Source organism: Salmo trutta, chromosome 36 (genome assembly GCF_901001165.1).
Source record: "Salmo trutta chromosome 36, fSalTru1.1, whole genome shotgun sequence".
NCBI classification, from domain to species: domain Eukaryota; kingdom Metazoa; phylum Chordata; class Actinopteri; order Salmoniformes; family Salmonidae; genus Salmo; species Salmo trutta.
Genome location: NC_042992.1, coordinates 9297348 through 9319117, shown reverse-complemented (window position 1 = coordinate 9319117; position 21770 = coordinate 9297348). Strand labels below are relative to the sequence as shown.

The 21770-nt window shown below is 44.5% G+C and overlaps 1 protein-coding gene across 4 annotated transcripts in view; it reads left to right on the top strand.

Moving 5' to 3' along the window:
* The window catches only part of LOC115175362 (sorting nexin-13), a 63127-nt gene extending 46271 nt beyond the window's left edge, over positions 1-16856 (top strand). For 2 of the 4 annotated variants that reach the window (XM_029734580.1, XM_029734584.1), the window contains 13 exons: positions 111-218; positions 509-641; positions 2384-2421; positions 2715-2784; positions 7629-7771; positions 8368-8475; positions 8566-8676; positions 9313-9474; positions 12840-12911; positions 13050-13264; positions 13347-13415; positions 13514-13626; positions 13709-16856. In XM_029734580.1, coding sequence (XP_029590440.1) covers positions 111-218; positions 509-641; positions 2384-2421; positions 2715-2784; positions 7629-7771; positions 8368-8475; positions 8566-8676; positions 9313-9474; positions 12840-12911; positions 13050-13264; positions 13347-13415; positions 13514-13626; positions 13709-13944 — 1578 coding nt within the window. In that variant the 3' untranslated portion in view covers positions 13945-16856. Of the gene's footprint in view, positions 1-110; positions 219-508; positions 642-2383; positions 2422-2714; positions 2785-7628; positions 7778-8367; positions 8476-8565; positions 8677-9312; positions 9475-12839; positions 12912-13049; positions 13265-13346; positions 13416-13513; positions 13627-13708 lie in introns of all 4 variants that reach the window. The other 2 variants (XM_029734582.1, XM_029734581.1) reach the window with 2 other exon arrangements.
* The last annotated feature ends 4914 nt before the right edge of the window (positions 16857-21770 follow it).

Below are 21770 nucleotides of genomic sequence, written 5' to 3'. Positions count from 1 at the left end.
TGGTATCCATGAGTTCCTCTGACTCTGGGGAAGTAAAGGGCCTCATTGGCAAAATCCTGAAGTATCACTTAAAAACACTAATTTTATAATCTCTCTTCCTCTTTCTCCAGGCGTCCCCCAGGGTGCAGGTAGATGAGGCGTCTGTTCTCAAACTGGGAGAGAAGCTACAGAAGGACAGTGACCCCACGCCAGAGATATTCGACGACATCCAGAGAAAGGTGGGTTTGTGTTTGAATGATCTATTTTTATCAGACTATCAACTGTAACAGCTACTGTAACCAGCATCTCTGAGATATTGGAGACCTTTGTACTTAATGTTTGATTGTCAATCCAAATAAAGTATTCACGTGTTCTGACGTGTGTACGTGCCCGTGTGTACGTGCCCGTGTGTACGTGCCCGTGTGTACGTGCCCGTGTGTGTGCGTGCCCGTGTGTGTGCGTGCCCGTGTGTGTGCGTGCCCGTGTGTGTGCGTGCCCGTGTGTGTGCGTGCCCGTGTGTGTGTTGCAGGTGTATGACATGATGCTCCGTGATGAGAGGTACTACCCGTCGTTCAGACAGAGTCCTCTCTACGTCAGGATGTTAGCTGAACTGGACATGCTCAAAGAACCCTCTTATAGAGGATCAGATGACGGAGACGGAGGTAAGTACAGCTTCTCTCTCTGTCTACGTTGTTGGCATAGCTTAACCCTGGGGTGTTACAATCAATTCCTGGAGGGCCGAGTGTCTGTGGGTTTTCACTTCTCCCTTGTACTTGAATAATCAATTAAGGTCATTGATCAGTTAGGAGCTTCCCTCACCTGGTTGCCTAGGTTTTAATTGGACACATTTTTTTTTATAAATGATCACAGCCCCCCAGAAATTGAGTTTCTCCATGACTGTGAAGAGTAAATGTTGTCCTATATCAACTCAATTCAAGGGGCTTTATTGACATGGGAAACCTATGTTTACATTGCCAAAGCAAGTGAAATCGATAATAAACAGAAGTGAAAAAAAACAAAAAAAAATTAACAGTAAACATTACACTCACAGAAGTTACAAAAGAATAAAGACATTTCAAATGTCATATGTCTATATACTGTCGTGGAAATTCTACACATGAAACACTCAAAAGTCAATCTTAAATGAATCATTCTTTATTATCAGCTCGCTTGAGAGGTTCTAACCAACTCAATGCACCAAGTACATCAGGAGCTCTACCGGGGCAGTCCCGTTAGATATCTTATATACTGGTTACAGACACGTTACGTGGTCATGGTTCATAGGGTTGGTTCCGGCATGTGTCTGGCACCGTCTCCTATCTTAACTTATGGAACATATTCTGCCCGTTCTGGCAGATGGTTCCTACAGAGGATTTAATGACCCCCCCATATCTTTACCAAGCACAGGCAGGAACCAAGGATTATTTATGATACTAAGACAAGATTAACATTTTCAAGGCTGTCTCTTCACAAGATAACATTTTCCACCACAATACAGTGTTGTAACGATGTGCAAAAAGTAAAAAAGGGAAAATAAATAAACATAAATATGGGTTGTATTTACAATGGTGTTTGTTCTTCACTGGTTGCCCTTTTCTTGTGGCAACAAGTCACAAATCTTGTTGCTGTGATTGCAAACTGTGGAATTTCACACAATAGATATAGGAGTTTACAAAATTGGGGTTGTTTTCAAATCTTTGTGGGTCTGTGTAATCTGAGGGAAATATGTGTTTCTAATATGGTCATACATTTGGCAGGAGGTTAGGAAGTGCAGCTCAGTTTCCACCTCATTTTGTGGGCAGTGTGCACATTGCCTGTCTTCTCTTGAGAGCCAGGTCTGCCTACGGCGGCCTTTCTCAATAGCAAGGCTATGATCACTGAGTCTGTACATAGTCAAAGATTTCCTTAATTTTGGGTCAGTCACAGTGGTCAGGTGTTCTGCCACTGTGTACTCTCTGTTTAGGGTCAAATAGCATTCTACTTTGCTCTTTTTTTTTTGTTAATTCTTTCCAATGTGTCAAGTAATGAATTATCCTTTTGTTTTCTCATGATTTGGTTGGGTCTAATTGTGTTGCTGTCCTGGGGCTCTGTGGAGTCTGTTTGTGTTTGTGAACAGAGCCCCAGGACCAGCTTGCTTAGGGGACTCTTCTCCAGGTTCATCTCTCTGTAGGTGATGGCTTTGTTATGGAAGATTTGGGAATCACTTCCTGGATTTTGATAATTAGCGGGTATCAGCCTAATTCTGCTCTGCATGTATTATTTGGTGGTTTAAGTTGTACACAGAGGATATTTTTGCAGAATTCTACATACAGTCACTCAATTTGGTGTTTGTCCCATTTTGTGAATTCTTGTTTGGTATCTTTAACTCTGCTTCCTCTCTTTTTCTCCCTCTCTTCCTCTTCAGAATCGTTCAACGGTTCTCCGACAGGAAGCATTAATCTGGTAAATCCTGGTCAGCCCCTGAGACACCAGTTATCATTAACTACAGCCAGTCATAGTACTGTTACAACAGGTTTTACTGAACCACTGCTGATGTTAACTACCCTGCTGTAGACTTGTTAACATTTAACACCAGTTAGTTTTACTGCAGAGGTCACAGTAGCAGGCAGTATCGCTGCTGTTGATTGGCCGTTAGTACAGGGATTAACAGTATCACAGGTGTTGATTGGATGTTAGTCCGAAGATTGGCAGTATCTCTGGTTCTGATTGGTTGTTTCTCTCTCCTCTGTTTATAGTCTCTGGATGACCTGTCGAACTCCTGCCATGATGACAATATACAGCTACACGCCTTCATCTCTGATACAGGTGCACACACACACACACACGTGATATAATCTCCAGTCAGATGAGTGTATTGTAGTGTGATTTATTGTAAGCTAGTGTGTTACTGAAAGTAAACCAGCTATCCATGTTCTCTCACTTGCATGTGTGACTACTGACCACTAATGAGGTTTCATTCAGAGATGTGTGTGTACGACTGTGGTAGCCTTAAAACCGTTCCCCTGTCAAAATGCAAAACACTCACTGACTGTCCTCTTGTAGTGTAAGAGGACAAAGCCACCTCCAGTCTCCTTACAGCAGCAAGGAGCCTGGAGGTGGCTTTGTCCTCTTACACTACAAGAGGACAGTCAGTGAGTTTTTTGTTATCAATATTCAACAGTATCAGGGATGATAAAATGTCCATGTTTTGAAATTTGATTAATTGATTTGATTGTTTGGGCTGGGCGGGGGAGGCAATTGTTTCGATTTTACAGCGAAGTGACAGGTTATTTTTAGGGCCACAACCGTTGTCAGCCTTTTGACCTACTAACACCTCCCCCTGACTAGCCCCCTCCTCCACTCTGCATCGCCCTTCCACATCTGACTTCATCTCCTCACATCACTTACCTCACATCTCATGTTGTTACTTTTCTTATCACCCTGTCACTATTCCATCACCTTCACCCTGTCACTATTCCATCACCTTCACCATGTCACTATTCCATCACCTTCACCATGTCACTATTCCATCACCTTCACCATGTCACTATTCCATCACCTTCACCCTGTCACTATTCCATCACCTTCACCCTGTCACTATTCCATCACCTTCACCATGTCACTATTCCATCACCTTCACCCTGTCACTATTCCATCACCTTCACCATGTCACTATTCCATCACCTTCACCCTGTCACTATTCCATCACCTTCACCCTGTCACTATTCCATCACCTTCACCCTGTCACTATTCCATCACCTTCACCCTGTCACTATTCCATCACCTTCACCATGTCACTATTCCATCACCTTCACCCTGTCACTATTCCATCACCTTCACCCTGTCACTATTCCATCACCTTCACCATGTCACTATTCCATCACCTTCACCATGTCACTATTCCATCACCTTCACCATGTCACTATTCCATCACCTTCACCATGTCACTATTCCATCACCTTCACCATGTCACTATTCCATCACCTTCACCATGTCACTATTCCATCACCTTCACCATGTCACTATTCCATCACCTTCACCATGTCACTATTCCATCACCTTCACCATGTCACTATTCCATCACCTTCACCCTGTCACTATTCCATCACCTTCACCATGTCACTATTCCATCACCTTCACCATGTCACTATTCCATCACCTTCACCCTGTCACTATTCCATCACCTTCACCCTGTCACTATTCCATCACCTTCACCCTGTCACTATTCCATCACCTTCACCCTGTCACTATTCCATCACCTTCACCCTGTCACTATTCCATCACCTTCACCCTGTCACTATTCCATCACCTTCACCCTGTCACTATTCCATCACCTTCACCCTGTCCACTATTCCATCACCTTCACCCTGTCACTATTCCATCACCTTCACCCTGTCACTATTCCATCACCTTCACCCTGTCACTATTCCATCACCTTCACCCTGTCACTATTCCATCACCTTCACCCTGTCACTATTCCATCACCTTCACCCTGTCACTATTCCATCACCTTCACCCTGTCACTATTCCATCACCTTCACCCTGTCACTATTCCATCACCTTCACCCTGTCACTATTCCATCACCTTCACCCTGTCACTATTCCATCACCTTCACCCTGTCACTATTCCATCACCTTCACCATGTCACTATTCCATCACCTTCACCCTGTCACTATTCCATCACCTTCACCCTGTCACTATTCCATCACCTTCACCCTGTCACTATTCCATCACCTTCACCCTGTCACTATTCCATCACCTTCACCCTGTCACTATTCCATCACCTTCACCATGTCACTATTCCATCACCTTCACCATGTCACTATTCCATCACCTTCACCATGTCACTATTCCATCACCTTCACCATGTCACTATTCCATCACCTTCACCCTGTCACTATTCCATCACCTTCACCATGTCACTATTCCATCACCTTCACCCTGTCACTATTCCTTCACCATGTCACTATTCCACCACCTTCACCATGTCACTATTCCACCACCTTCACCATGTCACTATTCCATCACCTTCACCATGTCACTATTCCATCACCTTCACCATGTCACTATTCCATCACCTTCACCATGTCACTATTCCATCACCTTCACCATGTCACTATTCCATCACCTTCACCATGTCACTATTCCATCACCTTCACCATGTCACTATTCCATCACCTTCACCATGTCACTATTCCATCACCATGTCAGTATTCCGTCACCATGTCAGTATTCCGTCACCATGTCAGTATTCCATCACCATGTCAGTATTCCATCACCATGTCAGTATTCCACCACCTTCACCATGTCACTATTCCATCACCTTCACCATGTCACTATTCCATCACCTTCACCATGTCACTATTCCATCACCTTCACCAATCACTATTCCATCACCTTCACCCTGTCACTATTCCATCACCATGTCACTATTCCATCACCTTCACCCTGTCACTATTCCATCACCATGTCACTATTCCATCACCATGTCAGTATTCCATCACCATGTCAGTATTCCATCACCATGTCAGTATTCCATCACCATGTCAGTATTCCATCACCTTCACCATGTCACTATTCCATCACCTTCACCATGTCACTATTCCATCACCTTCACCATGTCACTATTCCATCACCTTCACCATGTCACTATTCCATCACCTTCACCATGTCACTATTCCATCACCTTCACCCTGTCACTATTCCATCACCTTCACCATGTCACTATTCCATCACCTTCACCCTGTCACTATTCCATCACCTTCACCCTGTCACTATTCCATCACCTTCACCATGTCACTATTCCATCACCTTCACCATGTCACTATTCCATCACATGTCACTATTCATCACCTCACCATGTCACTATTCCATCACCTTCACCATGTCACTATTCCATCACCTTCACCATGTCACTATTCCATCACCTTCACCCTGTCACTATTCCATCACCTTCACCATGTCACTATTCCATCACCTTCACCATGTCACTATTCCATCACCTTCACCCTGTCACTATTCCTTCACCATGTCACTATTCCACCACCTTCACCATGTCACTATTCCATCACCTTCACCATGTCACTATTCCATCACCATGTCACTATTCCATCACCATGTCACTATTCCATCACCATGTCACTATTCCATCACCATGTCACTATTCCATCACCATGTCACTATTCCATCACCATGTCAGTATTCCATCACCTTCACCATGTCAGTATTCCATTACCTTCACCATGTCACTATTCCATCACCTTCACCATGTCACTATTCCATCACCTTCACCATGTCACTATTCCATCACCATGTCACTATTCCATCACCATGTCACTATTCCATCACCATGTCAGTATTCCATCACCCACCATGTCAGTATTCCATCACCATGTCACTATTCCATCACCATGTCAGTATTCCATCACCATGTCAGTATTCCATCACCATGTCAGTATTCCATCACCATGTCACTATTCCATCACCATGTCACTATTCCATCACCATCACCATGTCAGTATTCCATCACCCTGTCACTATTCCATCACCTTCACCCTGTCACTATTCCATCACCTTCACCATGTCACTATTCCATCACCTTCACCAATCACTATTCCATCACCTTCACCCTGTCACTATTCCATCACCTTCACCCTGTCACTATTCCATCACCTTCACCATGTCACTATTCCATCACCTTCACCATGTCACTATTCCATCACCTTCACCATGTCACTATTCCATCACCATGTCACTATTCCATCACCATGTCCGTATTCCATCACCATGTCACTATTCCATCACCATGTCACTATTCCATCACCATGTCAGTATTCCATCACCCACCATGTCAGTATTCCATCACCCACCATGTCAGTATTCCATCACCCACCATGTCAGTATTCCATCACCCACCATGTCAGTATTCCATCACCCACCATGTCAGTATTCCATCACCCACCATGTCAGTATTCCATCACCCACCATGTCAGTATTCCATCACCCACCATGTCAGTATTCCACCACCATGTCAGTATTCCACCACCATGTCACTATTCCATCACCATGTCAGTATTCCATCACCCACCATGTCAGTATTCCATCACCCACCATGTCAGTATTCCACCACCATGTCAGTATTCCATCACCCACCATGTCAGTATTCCATCACCCACCATGTCAGTATTCCATCACCCACCATGTCAGTATTCCATCACCCACCATGTCAGTATTCCATCACCCACCATGTCAGTATTCCATCACCCACCATGTCAGTATTCCATCACCATGTCAGTATTCCATCACCATGTCAGTATTCCATCACCATGTCAGTATTCCATCACCATGTCTTCTGTTTTTCCTTTTTCCCTTCCTTTCACTTCTCTTGTTTTTCCTTCCTCTGTCTCACTACCCACGGCACCCTCTGTCTCACTACCCACGGCACCCTCTGTCTCACTACCCACGGCACCCTCTGTCTCACTACCCACGGCACCCTCTGTCTGCATATGCCCCATCCTATGTACCATCACCCCTCCCTACCTCTCCCTCCATCCTACCCTACCTGCCTCCCTCCTACCCTCCTCTCTTCACCCCTCCTGGGCTCTGTGTATCGGTATCTGATGCCTGTCTCCCGGGGCTGGGTTGGGGTTGGGGCTGCTGGGTGCTACAGGGGTGTGTAACGACCACGGCAAGACCTACGCCCTCTACGCCATCACTGTGTTGCGCCGTAACCACGACGGCAGCGAAGACTCCTGGAAGACCTACCGACGCTACTCTGACTTCCACGACTTCCACATGAGGATCACGGAGCAGGTAAAGGTAAATATGAGTGTGTGTGTGTGTGTGTGTGCCTATAGAAAAGAGCTTCTGACTACTAAGGTGTGTAAATAGATATGGAAAGATGGCATGGCTATGGCATCTTCTGTGCCAGCATGGGCAGCACCATTGAGGGCGATCTCCATTTTAAAGTAGTCCATTTATTCTTCTGCTTCTATAAGTGCAGTTTGTAAACTGAAAAGGTGGCTACTGCCACCTACTGTGCTGGAGGGTGTATAGTCTGTCCGGTATAAAGCCAAGGCTGGGGATATACTGCCACCTACTGTGCTGGAGGGTGTATAGTCTGACCGGTATAAAGCCAAGGCTGGGGATATACTGCCACCTGCAGTTATGGAATGTTTGCTCACAAGTATAATTAATTGTCTGATCCCTCCTGATGACCTGGATGTAATTATGTGATCCTTCCTTAAACAATAGGAAGTCCCACCCAGTTGACTACTTCCAACATGGTGGAATCCTGAATGGCGCTGCCCCATGCTAAAACATACTTTTTTGTCCAAATGCGGCCTCCATACATCCTCTATGGGTGTGTTGTACCTCCATTTTGGGAACCTGTGTGTGTTTTGTTCCAGTTTGAGAATTTGACGTCGATCCTGAAGCTACCGGGGAAGAAGACATTTAACAACATGGACAGAGACTTCCTGGAGAGGAGGAAAAAAGACCTGAACTCGTACCTACAGGTAAGAGTGTGTCGAAGGAGTGTGTCATGCCTTAAGTACACCCGTTTACTTGGCTATAACCATTCCTCTGTTGTCTTGTCTGTGTGTTAGCTGCTGCTGAATCCAGAGATGGTGAAGGCCTGTCCTACTCTGGTTCACTACGTCTACGACTTCCTGGAGAATAAACAGTACAGCAAGGGGAAGGGAGATTTCGCACGCAAGGTTCATACACACACACACACACAGAGACGCACACACCCACACACACACACCCACACACACACACACACACACAGACACACACACACACACACACACAGAGAGACACACACCCACACACAGAGAGACACACACCCACACACAGAGAGAGACACACACACACACACACAGACACACACCCACACACAGAGAGAGACACACCCACACAGAGAGAGACACACCCACACACACCCACACCCACACACACCCAGACACACCCACACACACACACAGAGACACACACAGAGACACACACAGAGACACACACACACACACACACACACACACACACAGAGAGACACACACACACAGAGAGACACACACACACAGAGAGACACACACACACACACACGCACAGAGAGACACACACACACACACACACACACACACACACACACACACAGAGACACACACACACAGAGAGACACACACACACACACACACACACACAGAGTGACACACACACACACACAGACACACACACACACACACACACACAGAGAGAGAGACACACTCACCTTGCCCAACTGCAGATAGTCTAGTTGCTTATCTACGGTATCTCACTACACAAACTCACCTCTCCAGTGTGTGTGTCCTCAGATGGATACGTTTGTGAACCCACTGCGTAGCTCGATGCGTAACGTGTCCAACGCTGTGAAGGGCCTGCCAGACAGCCTGGCTGGAGGGATGAACAAGGCTGCTGACAACATGGGACGCATGTCTGAGAAACTGGGACAGGACATCAAACAGTCCGTGTTCAAGGTAAGGACCCTAACTGCAACTTTAGTACAACCATAACCCAGCCAACATGGGATTAGGGCTGTTGCGGTGACCGTATTACCGCCACACCGGCCGTCACGAGTCATGAAGGCAGTCAAATGCCAAGTGACTGTTTAGTCACGGTAACTAGGCTTCTCCAAGCTCTGATGCTGCTGATGGTCATTAGTAACCTACCAAACTCACTAACTGTCTGGTAGTCAGCACTCTATTGGCACTCTATTGGCACTCTATTGGCCCTCTATTGGCCCTCTATTGGCCCTCTAATCACTCTGACATCAATGCAAATATAATCAAAAATCTAATCAAACACTTCATGAGAGCCCATGAGCTCATGTTGCACAACATTTCTATAGGCTGTGCAATTGTGTGAGAAAACAGTGATGGCCTCTATTAAAAAGAGGAGGATCCCATCAGCTTTCTATAGGCTAGGCCTACTATATTTATTTCTCAACTTTCCTAATATTAAGCACATTGCTTCTCTTTACAACAGGAGTAGAGCCTACCTGACCGGCATGAAAATGAACCACGGGAAAAGCTTCCTCCACTCACTATTTAAGTGCATAAATGACATGTATTTCATATCACTTGTGAATGATACCCAGCATAATTTTTTTTTAATCATAGTCGCACACCTCATGTAGCCTAGCCCATTGGCCAATATTTTTTGTTAAGGTTTGTATCACAAGTGGCCAAAAACAAAAGCAGCATGTGAATATCAAGTTTGGGGAAGATAATTTTCACCATAAAAAATGCACCTTCATATTAAAAGCATTACATGCTAGATCGCATTTGCGTTCACTTTTGATAATGGTGTTTTCCACTAATGGAACACATTCGTGCTTATATCCTACTGCCATGTGCGCATTGCTGTGCTTATAATGTGAAGAAATAGCCTAATAGTTTATCAGCATGTTAAGCTAAACGTTCTGATCTGTTGTGTAAGCCACATTGTGTAAAGCATGTTTTTGTTGATGCTAGTGGTTGTATTTAATTTGGGATCTATCGCATTCCACTACTGTCTCAGACTATGTTTGGAATATTAATTTATTGCACAGAATAGAATAGGTCAACTTTTGTACTATGGGGGATAGTAGATTGACGTAGGCTAGTGGTTTTGCTGTTCATTAGGCCTACTCATCTTGATGGCTGACGAAAAGTAAATGTGACCAGTTCTTCCAATATCTTCAATATGCACCTCGGAATTGAATAACGACACGCGCAGTTGCGTCCCCGTTGTCCATCTTCACTTGTAGCCTGTGAGAAAGACCCGATAATGTGATAGAGAGCACGCAGCACTCAGTGAGAAGGGTACAACAGACTGATTGTTTTTTTTTTAGGGTGCATTACGGCCACAAAGGGAATGCTTGTCAAATTGTGAATGAGAGACTGATGAAGTGTGTACAGCCTGCGCAAAAACAAACAAAGCAGAGCTCAAGCCTTTCAAGCATCTTTTTTCAAATCGTCATTAGAGTCGCATCATGCAGCATTAAAATGTATTAAAAATCAAAACTTATAGCCCAACGTTTGTAGAACAACTAAAGTTGAGAGTGTATGATGACACCTAGATGACCCGCTATATGGAAGAGAAGGAACGGGACACATCTGCTGACCCTTTGTCATGGTGGCGGGATTTTTTTTATTTAACTAGGCAAGTCAGTTAGGAATAAATTCTTATTTACAATGACGGCCTACTGGTGAACAGTGGGTTAACTGCCTTGTTCAGGGGCAGAACGACAGATTTTTACCTTAAAAGCTCAGGGATTCAATCGAGCAACCTTTCGGTTACTGGTCCAACACTCTAACCACCTCTTGTTTTCCTTTATTGGCTCTGCTTGTAACAATACTCTGACCATAATTTAGCCATACTCTAACAATACTTTACCCATACTCTGACAATACTCTGACCATACTCTGACCATAATTTACCCATACTCTGACCATAATTTACACATACTCTGACCATAATTTAACCATACTCTGACCATAATTTAACCATACTCTGACCATAATTTACCCATACTCTAACAATACTCTGGCCATGATTTACCCATACTCTGACAATACTCTGCCCATAATTTACCCATACTCTAACAATACTCTGACCATAATTTACCCATACTCTAACAATACTCTGACCATAATTTACCCATACTCTAACAATACTCTAACCATAATTTACCCATACTCTGACCATAATTTACACATACTCTGACCATAATTTAACCATACTCTGCCCATAATTTACCCATACTCTAACAATACTCTGACCATAATTTTCCCATACTCTAACAATACTCTGACCATAATTTAACCATACTCTAACACTACTCTGACCATAATTTAACAATACTCTGACCATAATTTACCCATACTGACTATACTCTGACCATAATTTAACCATACTCTGCCAATACTCTGACCATAATTTACCCATACTTTAACAATACTCTGGCCATAATTTAACAATACTCTGACCATAATTTACCCATACTCTGACCATAATTTACCCATACTCTAACACTACTCTGACCATAATTTAACCATACTCTGACCATAATTTAACCATACTCTAACAATACTCTGACCATAATTTACCCATACTGACTATACTCTGACCATAATTTAACCATACTCTGCCAATACTCTGACCATAATTTACCCATACTTTAACAATACTCTGGCCATAATTTAACAATACTCTGACCATAATTTACCCATACTCTGACCATAATTTACCCATACTCTAACAATACTTTACCCATACTCTAACACTACTCTGACCATAATTTACCCATACTCTAACAATACTTTGACCATAATTTACCCATACTCTAACAATACTCTGACCATAATTTACCCATACTCTAACAATACTCTGACCATAATTTACCCATACTCTGACAATACTCTGCCCATAATTTACCCATACTCTAACAATACTCTGACCATAATTTAACCATAGTCTAACAATACTCTGACCATAATTTAACCATAGTCTAACAATACTCTGACCATAATTTACCCATACTGACTATACTCTGACCATAATTTAACCATACTCTGACAATACTCTGACCATAATTTAACCATACTCTGACAATACTCTGACCATAATTTGCCCATACTCTAACAATACTCTGACCATAATTTACCCATACTCTGACAATACTCTGACCATAATTTACCCATACTCTGACCATAATTTAACAATACTCTGACTGTAATTTACCCATACTGACTATACTCTGACCATAATTTACCCATACTCAACAATACTCTGACCATAATTTAACCATACTCTGACTATACTCTGACCATAATTGAACTCTGTAATGTCTGGTGTCCAGGTGCCTCCACTGCTCCCCAAGTCTGACTTTGACCCAGAGCACTGCCGAGTCTCGGCCCAGCTGGACGACAACGTGAGTACAACACACCCCCACACACACACAGGGACCCACCAGCTTATGGGCCCTCTACTCTGAAACATCTTCATAAGTGAAAGGATTATAGTGGTGTAACGGTCGCTTTGGCATCGTGTGTGTGTGTGTGTGTTCCAGGTGGATGATAACATCCCTCTGCGTGTGATGCTGCTGCTGATGGATGAGGTGTTTGACCTGAAGGAGAGGAACCAGTGGCTCCGCAGGAACATCAAGAACCTTCTGCAGCAACTCATCAGAGCCACATACGGAGACACTATCAACAGGTACCACACACACACACACACACACACACACTCATTCATCAGAGCCACATACGGAGACACTATCAACAGGTACCACACACACACACACACACACTCATTCATCAGCGCCACAAACGGAGATCTGACTATTGTCTGCCTCTGGTCTCTGCAGGAAGATCGTGGATCATGTGGACTTCATGACAGCTCCAGAACAGGTGGCTGACTACGTCAAGAAGTTCCGGTAACACACACACACACACACACACACACCCCATCAGATCGCTGCGTGTGATTGGTTAGAAAGCCCATCAGTAACTCTGTGGTCCCGCAACTGTGCAGGGATTCGTACTGGCCCAACGGAATCCTGGCCGAGTCTCCACCACGCAGGGACAAGAACATCCGCATGAGGACGAGGGTCGCAGCCAAGACCAACCTATTGGGAATCATGCCAGGTAACACAGACACACAGAGTAAACACACACAGACTGAACAAACTTGTTCACTATTAATCAGCCATTTGTTCCCCTCTTCCAGATGAGTTGAAGCACATCATCGGGGCGGATACGACTCGTAAGGGAATCCTGCGTGTGTTTGACATGTTCCAACACGGACCAATGAATCGTCGGCTGGTCTACGTGCTTCTAGAAGGATTCCTGGAGACCATGTTCCCTCAGTACAAGTTCCCTGAGCTGTTTGTTAAACTGCACTCCCGCTCACCACGCACAGCCAGATACACACAGAAAGTCAAGAGCACCTTCCTGAAGAGGTGACAGGAGACTGGAAGTGGGCAGGGTACCAGGTGACACACGGCGTGAGAGAAGAGGGAGGAGAGTTGTGGGGAGGGTGTGTGTGTGCTGTTGAGAAGAGGTTAACGTGTGTGTGTGCTCTCTCGAAGGGATTGTTGGGACCATCCTAGTTGTTAACTCTGCCCTGCTCTCCACTTCCCCCTACGTGCCTCACAAACACACTCCTGTAGCACCAACAAACTGATTTGGGTTTTATTTGTTTTACTTTTTGTTTTATGCTAACTGTTTTATTGTAGATGTGTTGTCAGACTGGCAGAGCTGCTCTGATATGCCCAGCAGGTGATTTCACTTCCTGATACCAGGCCACGTATACAGAAATACATGTACCGGTATAGAAATAGATTGATAGGGGAGGGGGGAATATGGCATAGAGGATGCCATGGGTAGTGAGACAGGAAGCGTGAAGGGAAGTGTCAACTACATCCTGTTCTGCAAGGCGTTTGTCACCTTGACTTTTCTTCTTTTTTTTGTCAATGTGACATCATCATCCTGTCATAATCCTCTAGGACACGAGGAGGCTGAGTTTGATCTAAGTCCACTCCCCCTTTTCAATGCACCCGTCTGTAGCCATGACAACCACAGCTCTAACTGTTGTTTGTTGAGGGGGATGATGGACAGCTCTCTACTGTGCTTCATGTTAATCATGTGGAAAGCAGAATGAACATCTCCCCTGCCGGTGAGGCCTGGGTAAATGTGAAATGGCCCGTTCTAATGGACTGACACAGTCTAATAGTAATCCACTACATTTTGGAATGAGACAGAATGAAATGACAGGCCAGACTGTGAATGTTGCTGTCTGTAGAAGCAACTGTCTGTCGAGTAGAGTGTACTCGCTGGGCGTGTCTGTGTGTGTGTGCGTGTGTGTGCGTGTGTGTGCGTGTGCGTGTGTGTGTGTGTGCGCATGGCAGTAAGATGCAGCCCTCCCCAGTCAGACACTGTGCCAGTGTGGGCCCATGCTATAGTATCATACCACTAAGTAACAAAGAGAAAACACACTGATAACCCTGCTTTATCACACTTTCATTCAGAGAAAATTTCATTTTGTGCAATATTTTTATTTGATGCATGAGTTTTTGAATAATTGTATAAAAATGGAAAACTATACTGTTTTGGAAGAATTGTAGGAAAGGTGAAAGAATTCTCCCCCCTTCCCAAAGAAATTCTAACCCTACATTCCGTTGTAAAAAAAAACAAAACAAATTCTACATTTAATTGCAGACTTGTTTTATACGTCTTTTTTTTATTATTATTATTTTTTACTCCTGATGAATGTGGTTTCCATGCCGATGTGTCAACAAGAGTGATCTAGCCAGTCGAGCTAAAGCCTCTGGTTAGGAAGCTATAGTTCATTGGTCTAGAGATATGGTGGAAGGGCTTATTATGCATATGAACCTGTTGATTGGAGAGTGAACAGAAATGATTCACTGTTGTATGAACCAATGACGGGAGAGACTTTGGGTCATCTGTCCAATCAAATCGCAGGAAAGCCATGTTTCTGTAGAATCACTGCTAAATAACGCTTAGTACCGGAGTTCTTTTCATTCGCCGAACAGAGCTCCATTCCACTGCTGCCATTGGATGGAACTGTCCCTCGTCTGCTGTGATTGCCTGGCACTGAACAGCTCTAGACCGTGATTGGCAGTGTGAGGACATGAAATCTGTGCTGTGTGACTTTTAAAAGGAAGTGGATATTTGTCCGCGAACAGGAGAGGTGACAAGGGGAATCCCACAGGACTTCATCTTTAAAGCCTCGCTATCGATGTCCACAGGGTTTACCCCACGTCAACATGGTCCTGTGTTGTATTAATCATTACATGAACGGGGCACAGAATCTAACGGAGGAACACAATCTGAGACAACACAGCAAGCATCATGTACATTTGAATGAAGCGTTGCTGTGAAAAGCCGGGGATCTCCTAGTACATTATGAATCTATGATAATGAACCGTGTGCATATCTGTGTGCAGTACGTGTCAATAGTGTGCCTAAATGTTCCGTCAACTCTATTTTCATATTTTTCTTTAACAAAAGATAAGGATCAAAAAGAATGTCATGGGCATTTTAGACTGAAGAGAACGCTAAAGACTCTGGAGCCAGAGAACGCTAAAGACTCTGGAGCCAGAGAACGCTAAAGAGACTCTGGAGCCAGAGAACGCTAAAGAGACTGGAGCCAGAGAACGCTAAAGAGACTCTGGAGCCAGAGAACGCTAAAGAGACTCTGGAGCCAGAGAACGCTAAAGAGACTCTGGAGCCAGAGAACGCTAAAGAGACTGGAGCCAGAGAACGCTAAAGAGACTCTTGAGCCAGAGAACGCTAAAGACTCTGGAGCCAGAGAACGCTAAAGACTCTGGAGCCAGAGAACGCTAAAGAGACTCTGGAGCCAGAGAACGCTAAAGAGACTCTGGAGCCAGAGAACGCTAAAGAGACTGGAGCCAGAGAACGCTAAAGAGACTCTGGAGCCAGAGAACGCTAAAGAGACTCTGGAGCCAGAGAACGCTAAAGAGACTCTGGAGCCAGAGAACGCTAAAGAGACTCTGGAGCCAGAGAACGCTAAAGAGACTCTGGAGCCAGGGGAAGGTTCTAGAAGCTGGGGTGGTCAACCCTCCTCCTGGAGAATTTTTTTCTCCAACCCTGCTCTATTCTAACACACCCAATTTAACCAATCAAGGTGTTGAGGAGGAGCAGCTGTTTAGCAGGACCAGGTGTTTTAGAGCAGGGCTGGAGCAGAATCCTGCTCAGGATGGGTAGCTCTCCAGGAGCACAGTTGGAGACTCCTGTTCTGGGGTGTTTTTTTGCATCATGCTTATCAAACTATTCCTTTGGAAATGCTGAACTCAGATCAGTATAACACTAATAATAAAATGGTAACTGACCACTGTGTGGTGTGTGGTGCATGTTGTTCTTCAGCGATTCTCTCTTTCTCTGGTTCTTCACACTCTCTATTCAATTTCAATTGAAGGGCTTTATTGGCATAGGAAACATAAGTTAACATTGCCAAAGCAAGTGAAGTAGATAATAAAAAATTAAAATGAACAGTAAACATTATACACACAACATTATACACAAGTTCCAAAAGAATAAAGACATTTCAAATGTCATATTTGACCCTTGCTCTCTCTCCCTCTTCATCTCCCTCTCTCTCCACTCACACACTCCAATTAGCATCAGCAGGAGCTCCTGTTAGCAGCTTAACATGGTTTAGGACAGGGTTTCCCAAACTGGAGATTTCATTTGCCCTCCCCCAAGTTTTCTGAACAAAACATAAGTTATATTTTTTATTGTTGGACATAAAAGACTGTAAAAACACCAGCAAAACAGCTCCAAAGTTATTTAAATTGAATTTTTTGTAAAATGTTTTTGGGCTTCATGTGGTCAATTTGCAGTCTACAAATGTGCAATTTATGTTCCGGCCCCCTGACCATCCGCGACTGAATCTAGTTGATGATCCCTGGGTTTGGAGATGTAGATTTACAGTGAGGGAAAAAAGTATTTGATCCCCTGCTGATTTTGTACGTTTGCCCACTGACAAAGAAATGATCAGTCTATAATTTTAATGGTAGGTTTATTTGAACAGTGAGAGACAGAATAACAACAAAAAAATCCTGAAAAACTCATGTCGAAAATGTTATAAATTGATTTGCATTTTAATGAGGGAAATAAGTATTTGACCCCCTCTCAATCAGAAAGATTTCTGGCTCCCAGGTGTCTTTTATATAGGTAACGAGCTGAGATTAGGAGCACACTCTTAAAGGGAGTGCTCCTAATCTCAGTTTGTTACCTGTATAAAAGATACCTGTCCACAGAAGCAATCAATCAATCAGATTCCAAACTCTCCACCATGGCCAAGACCAAAGAGCTCTCCAAGGATGTCAGGGACAAGATTGTAGACCTACAAAAGGCTGGAATGGGCTACAAGACCATCGCCAAGCAGCTTGGTGAGAAGGTGACAACATTTGGTGCGATTATTCGCAAATGGAAGAAACACAAAAGAACTGTCAATCTCCCTCGGCCTGGGGCTCCATGCAAGATCTCACCTCGTGGAGTTGCAATGATCATGAGAACGGTGAGGAATCAGCCCAGACCGACACGGGACGATCTTGTCAATGATCTCAAGGCAGCTGGGACCATAGTCACCAAGAAAACAATTGGTAACACACTACGCCGTGAAGGACTGAAATCCTGCAGCGCCCGCAAGGTCCCCCTGCTCAAGAAAGCACATATACATGCCCGTCTGAAGTTTGCCAATGAACATCTGAATGATTCAGAGGACAACTGCGTGAAAGTGTTGTGGTCAGATGAGACCAAAATGGAGCTCTGGCATCAACTCAACTCGCCGTGGAATGCTGCCTATGACCCCAAGAACATCATCCCCACCATCAAACATGGAGGTGGAAACATTATGCTTTGGGGGTGTTTTTCTGCTAAGGGGACAGGACAACTTCACCGCATCAAAGGGACGATGGACGGGGCCATGTACCGTCAAATCTTGGGTGAGAACCTCCTTCCCTCAGCCAGGGCATTGAAAATGGGTCGTGGATGGGTATTCCAGCATGACAATGACCCAAAACACACGGCCAAGGCAACAAAGGAGTGGCTCAAGAAGATGCACATTAAGGTCCTGGAGTGGCCTAGCCAGTCTCCAGACCTTAATCCCATAGAAAATCTGTGGAGGGAGCTGAAGGTTTGAGTTGCCAAACGTCAGTTGGAGAAGAGTTGGAGAAGATCTGCAAAGAGGAGTGGGACAAAATCCCTCCTGAGATGTGTGCAAACCTGGTGAAGAAACGTCTGACCTCTGTGACTGCCAACAAGGGTTTTGCCACCAAGTACTAAGTCATGTTTTGCAGAGGGGTCAAATACTTATTTCCCTCATTAAAATGCAAATCATTTTATAACATTTTTGACATGCGTTTTTCTGGATTTTTTTGTTGTTATTCTGTCTCTCACTGTTCAAATAAACCTACCATTAAAATTATAGACTGATCATTTCTTTGTAAGTGGGCAAACGTACAAAATCAGCAGGGGATCAAATACTTTTTTCCCTCACTGTATACCCACATTCACACTCCCACACCAACTCCTAATACCAGCCTAGCCATTCACACTCCCACACCAGCCTAGCCATTCACACTCCCGCACCAGCCTAGCACCAGCCTAGCCATTCACACTCCCACACCAGCCTAGCACCAGCCTAGCCATTAACACTCCCACACCAGCCTAGCACCGGCCTAGCCATTAACACTCCCACACCAGCCTAGCACCAGCCTAGCCATTAACACTCCCACACCAGCCTAGCACCAGCCTAGCCATTAACACTCCCACACCAGCCTAGCACCAGCCTAGCCATTAACACTCCCACACCAGCCTAGCCATTCACTCTGCCACGCCAACCCCTAATACCAGCCTAGCACCAGCCGAGCCATTCACACTCCCACACCAGCCTAGCACCAGTGTAGCACCAGCCTAGCCATTCACACTCCCATGCCAGCCTAGCAATTCACTCTGCCACGCCAACCTAGCACCAGCCCATCAGCACCTAGCACCTGGTTAGAGCTTTGGAGCCAGCTGTTCTGCAGTGTTTTCAATGTCAGAAATGTGGTCATGTAGTGTCAGTTTGTATGAAGGGAGCAACCTAGATGTGGAAGGGCTGGTGGTTATGTTTTTGTGCCAGTCGGTCCTTGGAAGGAGAGTGGCTGGTGCAAACAGAACTATACCGGGCTTTAACCCTCAGGAGCCCACTAGCTAGATGCGCAGGTAAGAGACACAAGTGAGAGCCACCAGCGAACCAAGGAACATGGTGTTTATGAAGATTCGGGGACCAGGTAAGTTCAGGCCCAGATGAATGCAGGGGGCTTACCGGGGCTGAAGCCCCTGGGCCCAGGCCAAGAGGCAAAAAAAATATTTTTTGTGTATTTTTTACATTTAAAAATAAATGACGGAAATATATATATTTTTTACGTTTAAAAATAAATGACGGAAATATATATATTTTTTACGTTTAAAAATAAATTACGGAAATATATGTAGTGTATACAGTGCCTTTGGAAAGTATTCAGACCCCTTGACTTTTTCCACATTTTGTTATATTAGTCTTATTCTAAAATTGATTAAATAAATATAAAATCCTCAGTAATCTACACACAACACCCCGTAATGACAAAGTGAAAACAGGTTTGTAGAATTTTTTGCAAATATATTACAAATAAAAAAACATACCTTATTTACATAAGTATTCAGCCCCGTTGCTATGAGACTCGACATTGATCTCAGTTACATCCTATTTCCAATGCTCATCCTTGATGTTGATGATTTGGAAAGCCACACACCTGTCTATATAAGGTCCCACAGTTGACAGTGCATGTCAGAGCAAAAACCAAGGCATGAGGACAAAGGAATTGTCCGTAGAGCTCCGAGACAGGATTGTGTCGAGGCACAGATCTGGGGAAGGGTAGCAAAACATTTCTGCAGCATTGAAGGTCCCCAAGAACACAGTGGCCTCCATCATTCTTCAATGGAAGAAGTTTGGAACCACCAAGACTCTTCCTAGAGCTGGCTGCCCAGCCAAACTGAGCAATCGGGGGAGAAGGGCCTTGGTCAGGGAGGTGACCAAGAACCTGATGGTCACTCTGACAGAGCTCCAGAGTTCCTCTGTGGAGATGGGAGAACCTTCCAGAAGGACAACCATCTCTGCAGCACTCCACCAATTAGGCCTTTGTAGTAGAGTGGCCGGATGGAAGCCACTCCTCAGTAAAAGGCACATGACAGCCCGCTTGGAGTTTGCCAAAAGGCACCTAAAGACTCTCAGACCATAAGAAACAAGATTCTCTGGTCTGATGAAACCAAGGTTGAACTCTTTGGCCTGAATGCCAAGCATCACGTCCGGATGAAACCTGGCACCATCCCTACAGTGAAGCATGGTGGTGGCAGCATCATGTTGTGGGGATGTTTTTCAGTGGCAGGGACTAGGAGTGTAGTCAGGATCGAGGGAAAGATGAACGGAGCAAAGTACAGAGAGATCCTTGATGAAAACCTGCTACAGAGCGCTCAGGACCTCAGACTGGGATGAAGGTTGACCTTCCAACAGTACAACCACCCTAAAGCACACAGCCAAGACAACGCAGGAGTGGCTTCGGGACAAGTCTCTGAATGTCCCAGCCAGAACCTGAACCCGATATAACATCTCTGCAGAGATCTGAAAATAGCTGTGTAGCGACGCTCCCCAGTCCTGCAGCCCAGTCCGAGGTTCTCAAAACATTCACACACACCGTGTTTTGAAAGAACCTATAGTAGGGTGTTTGGCGTCTTAAAGGACCATCTGGAGTGTCTGTGGCGGTTGGGGACGGCCCATCACCTTTTTGAATGACAGCCTAAGAATGCCAAGTGTGCAAAGCTGTCATCAAAGAATCTCAAATATAAAATAATATTTTGATTTGTTGAACACTTTTTTGGTTACTACATGATTCCATATGTGTTATTTCATAGTTTTGATGTCTTCATTATTTTTCTACAAATGTAGAAAATAGTAAAAATAAAGAAAAACCCTTAAATGAGTAGGTGTGTCCAGACTTTTGACTGGTACTATATATATGTTTTTTCTGTTCTTTGTTATAGAGCCAAATAGATTGGAGAAGTGGTTTATCCACACATCTCCAGTTTGGATAGATAACTCTTCATGTTGTTTGTTTAGACATATTCTCACACACACACGCCACACAGACTCACTCATACTGTCTCTCCCCCTAGGTTATACTGTTCTGTGCTCCTAACAGAGATGTTGCCAACTGTCTCTCTCT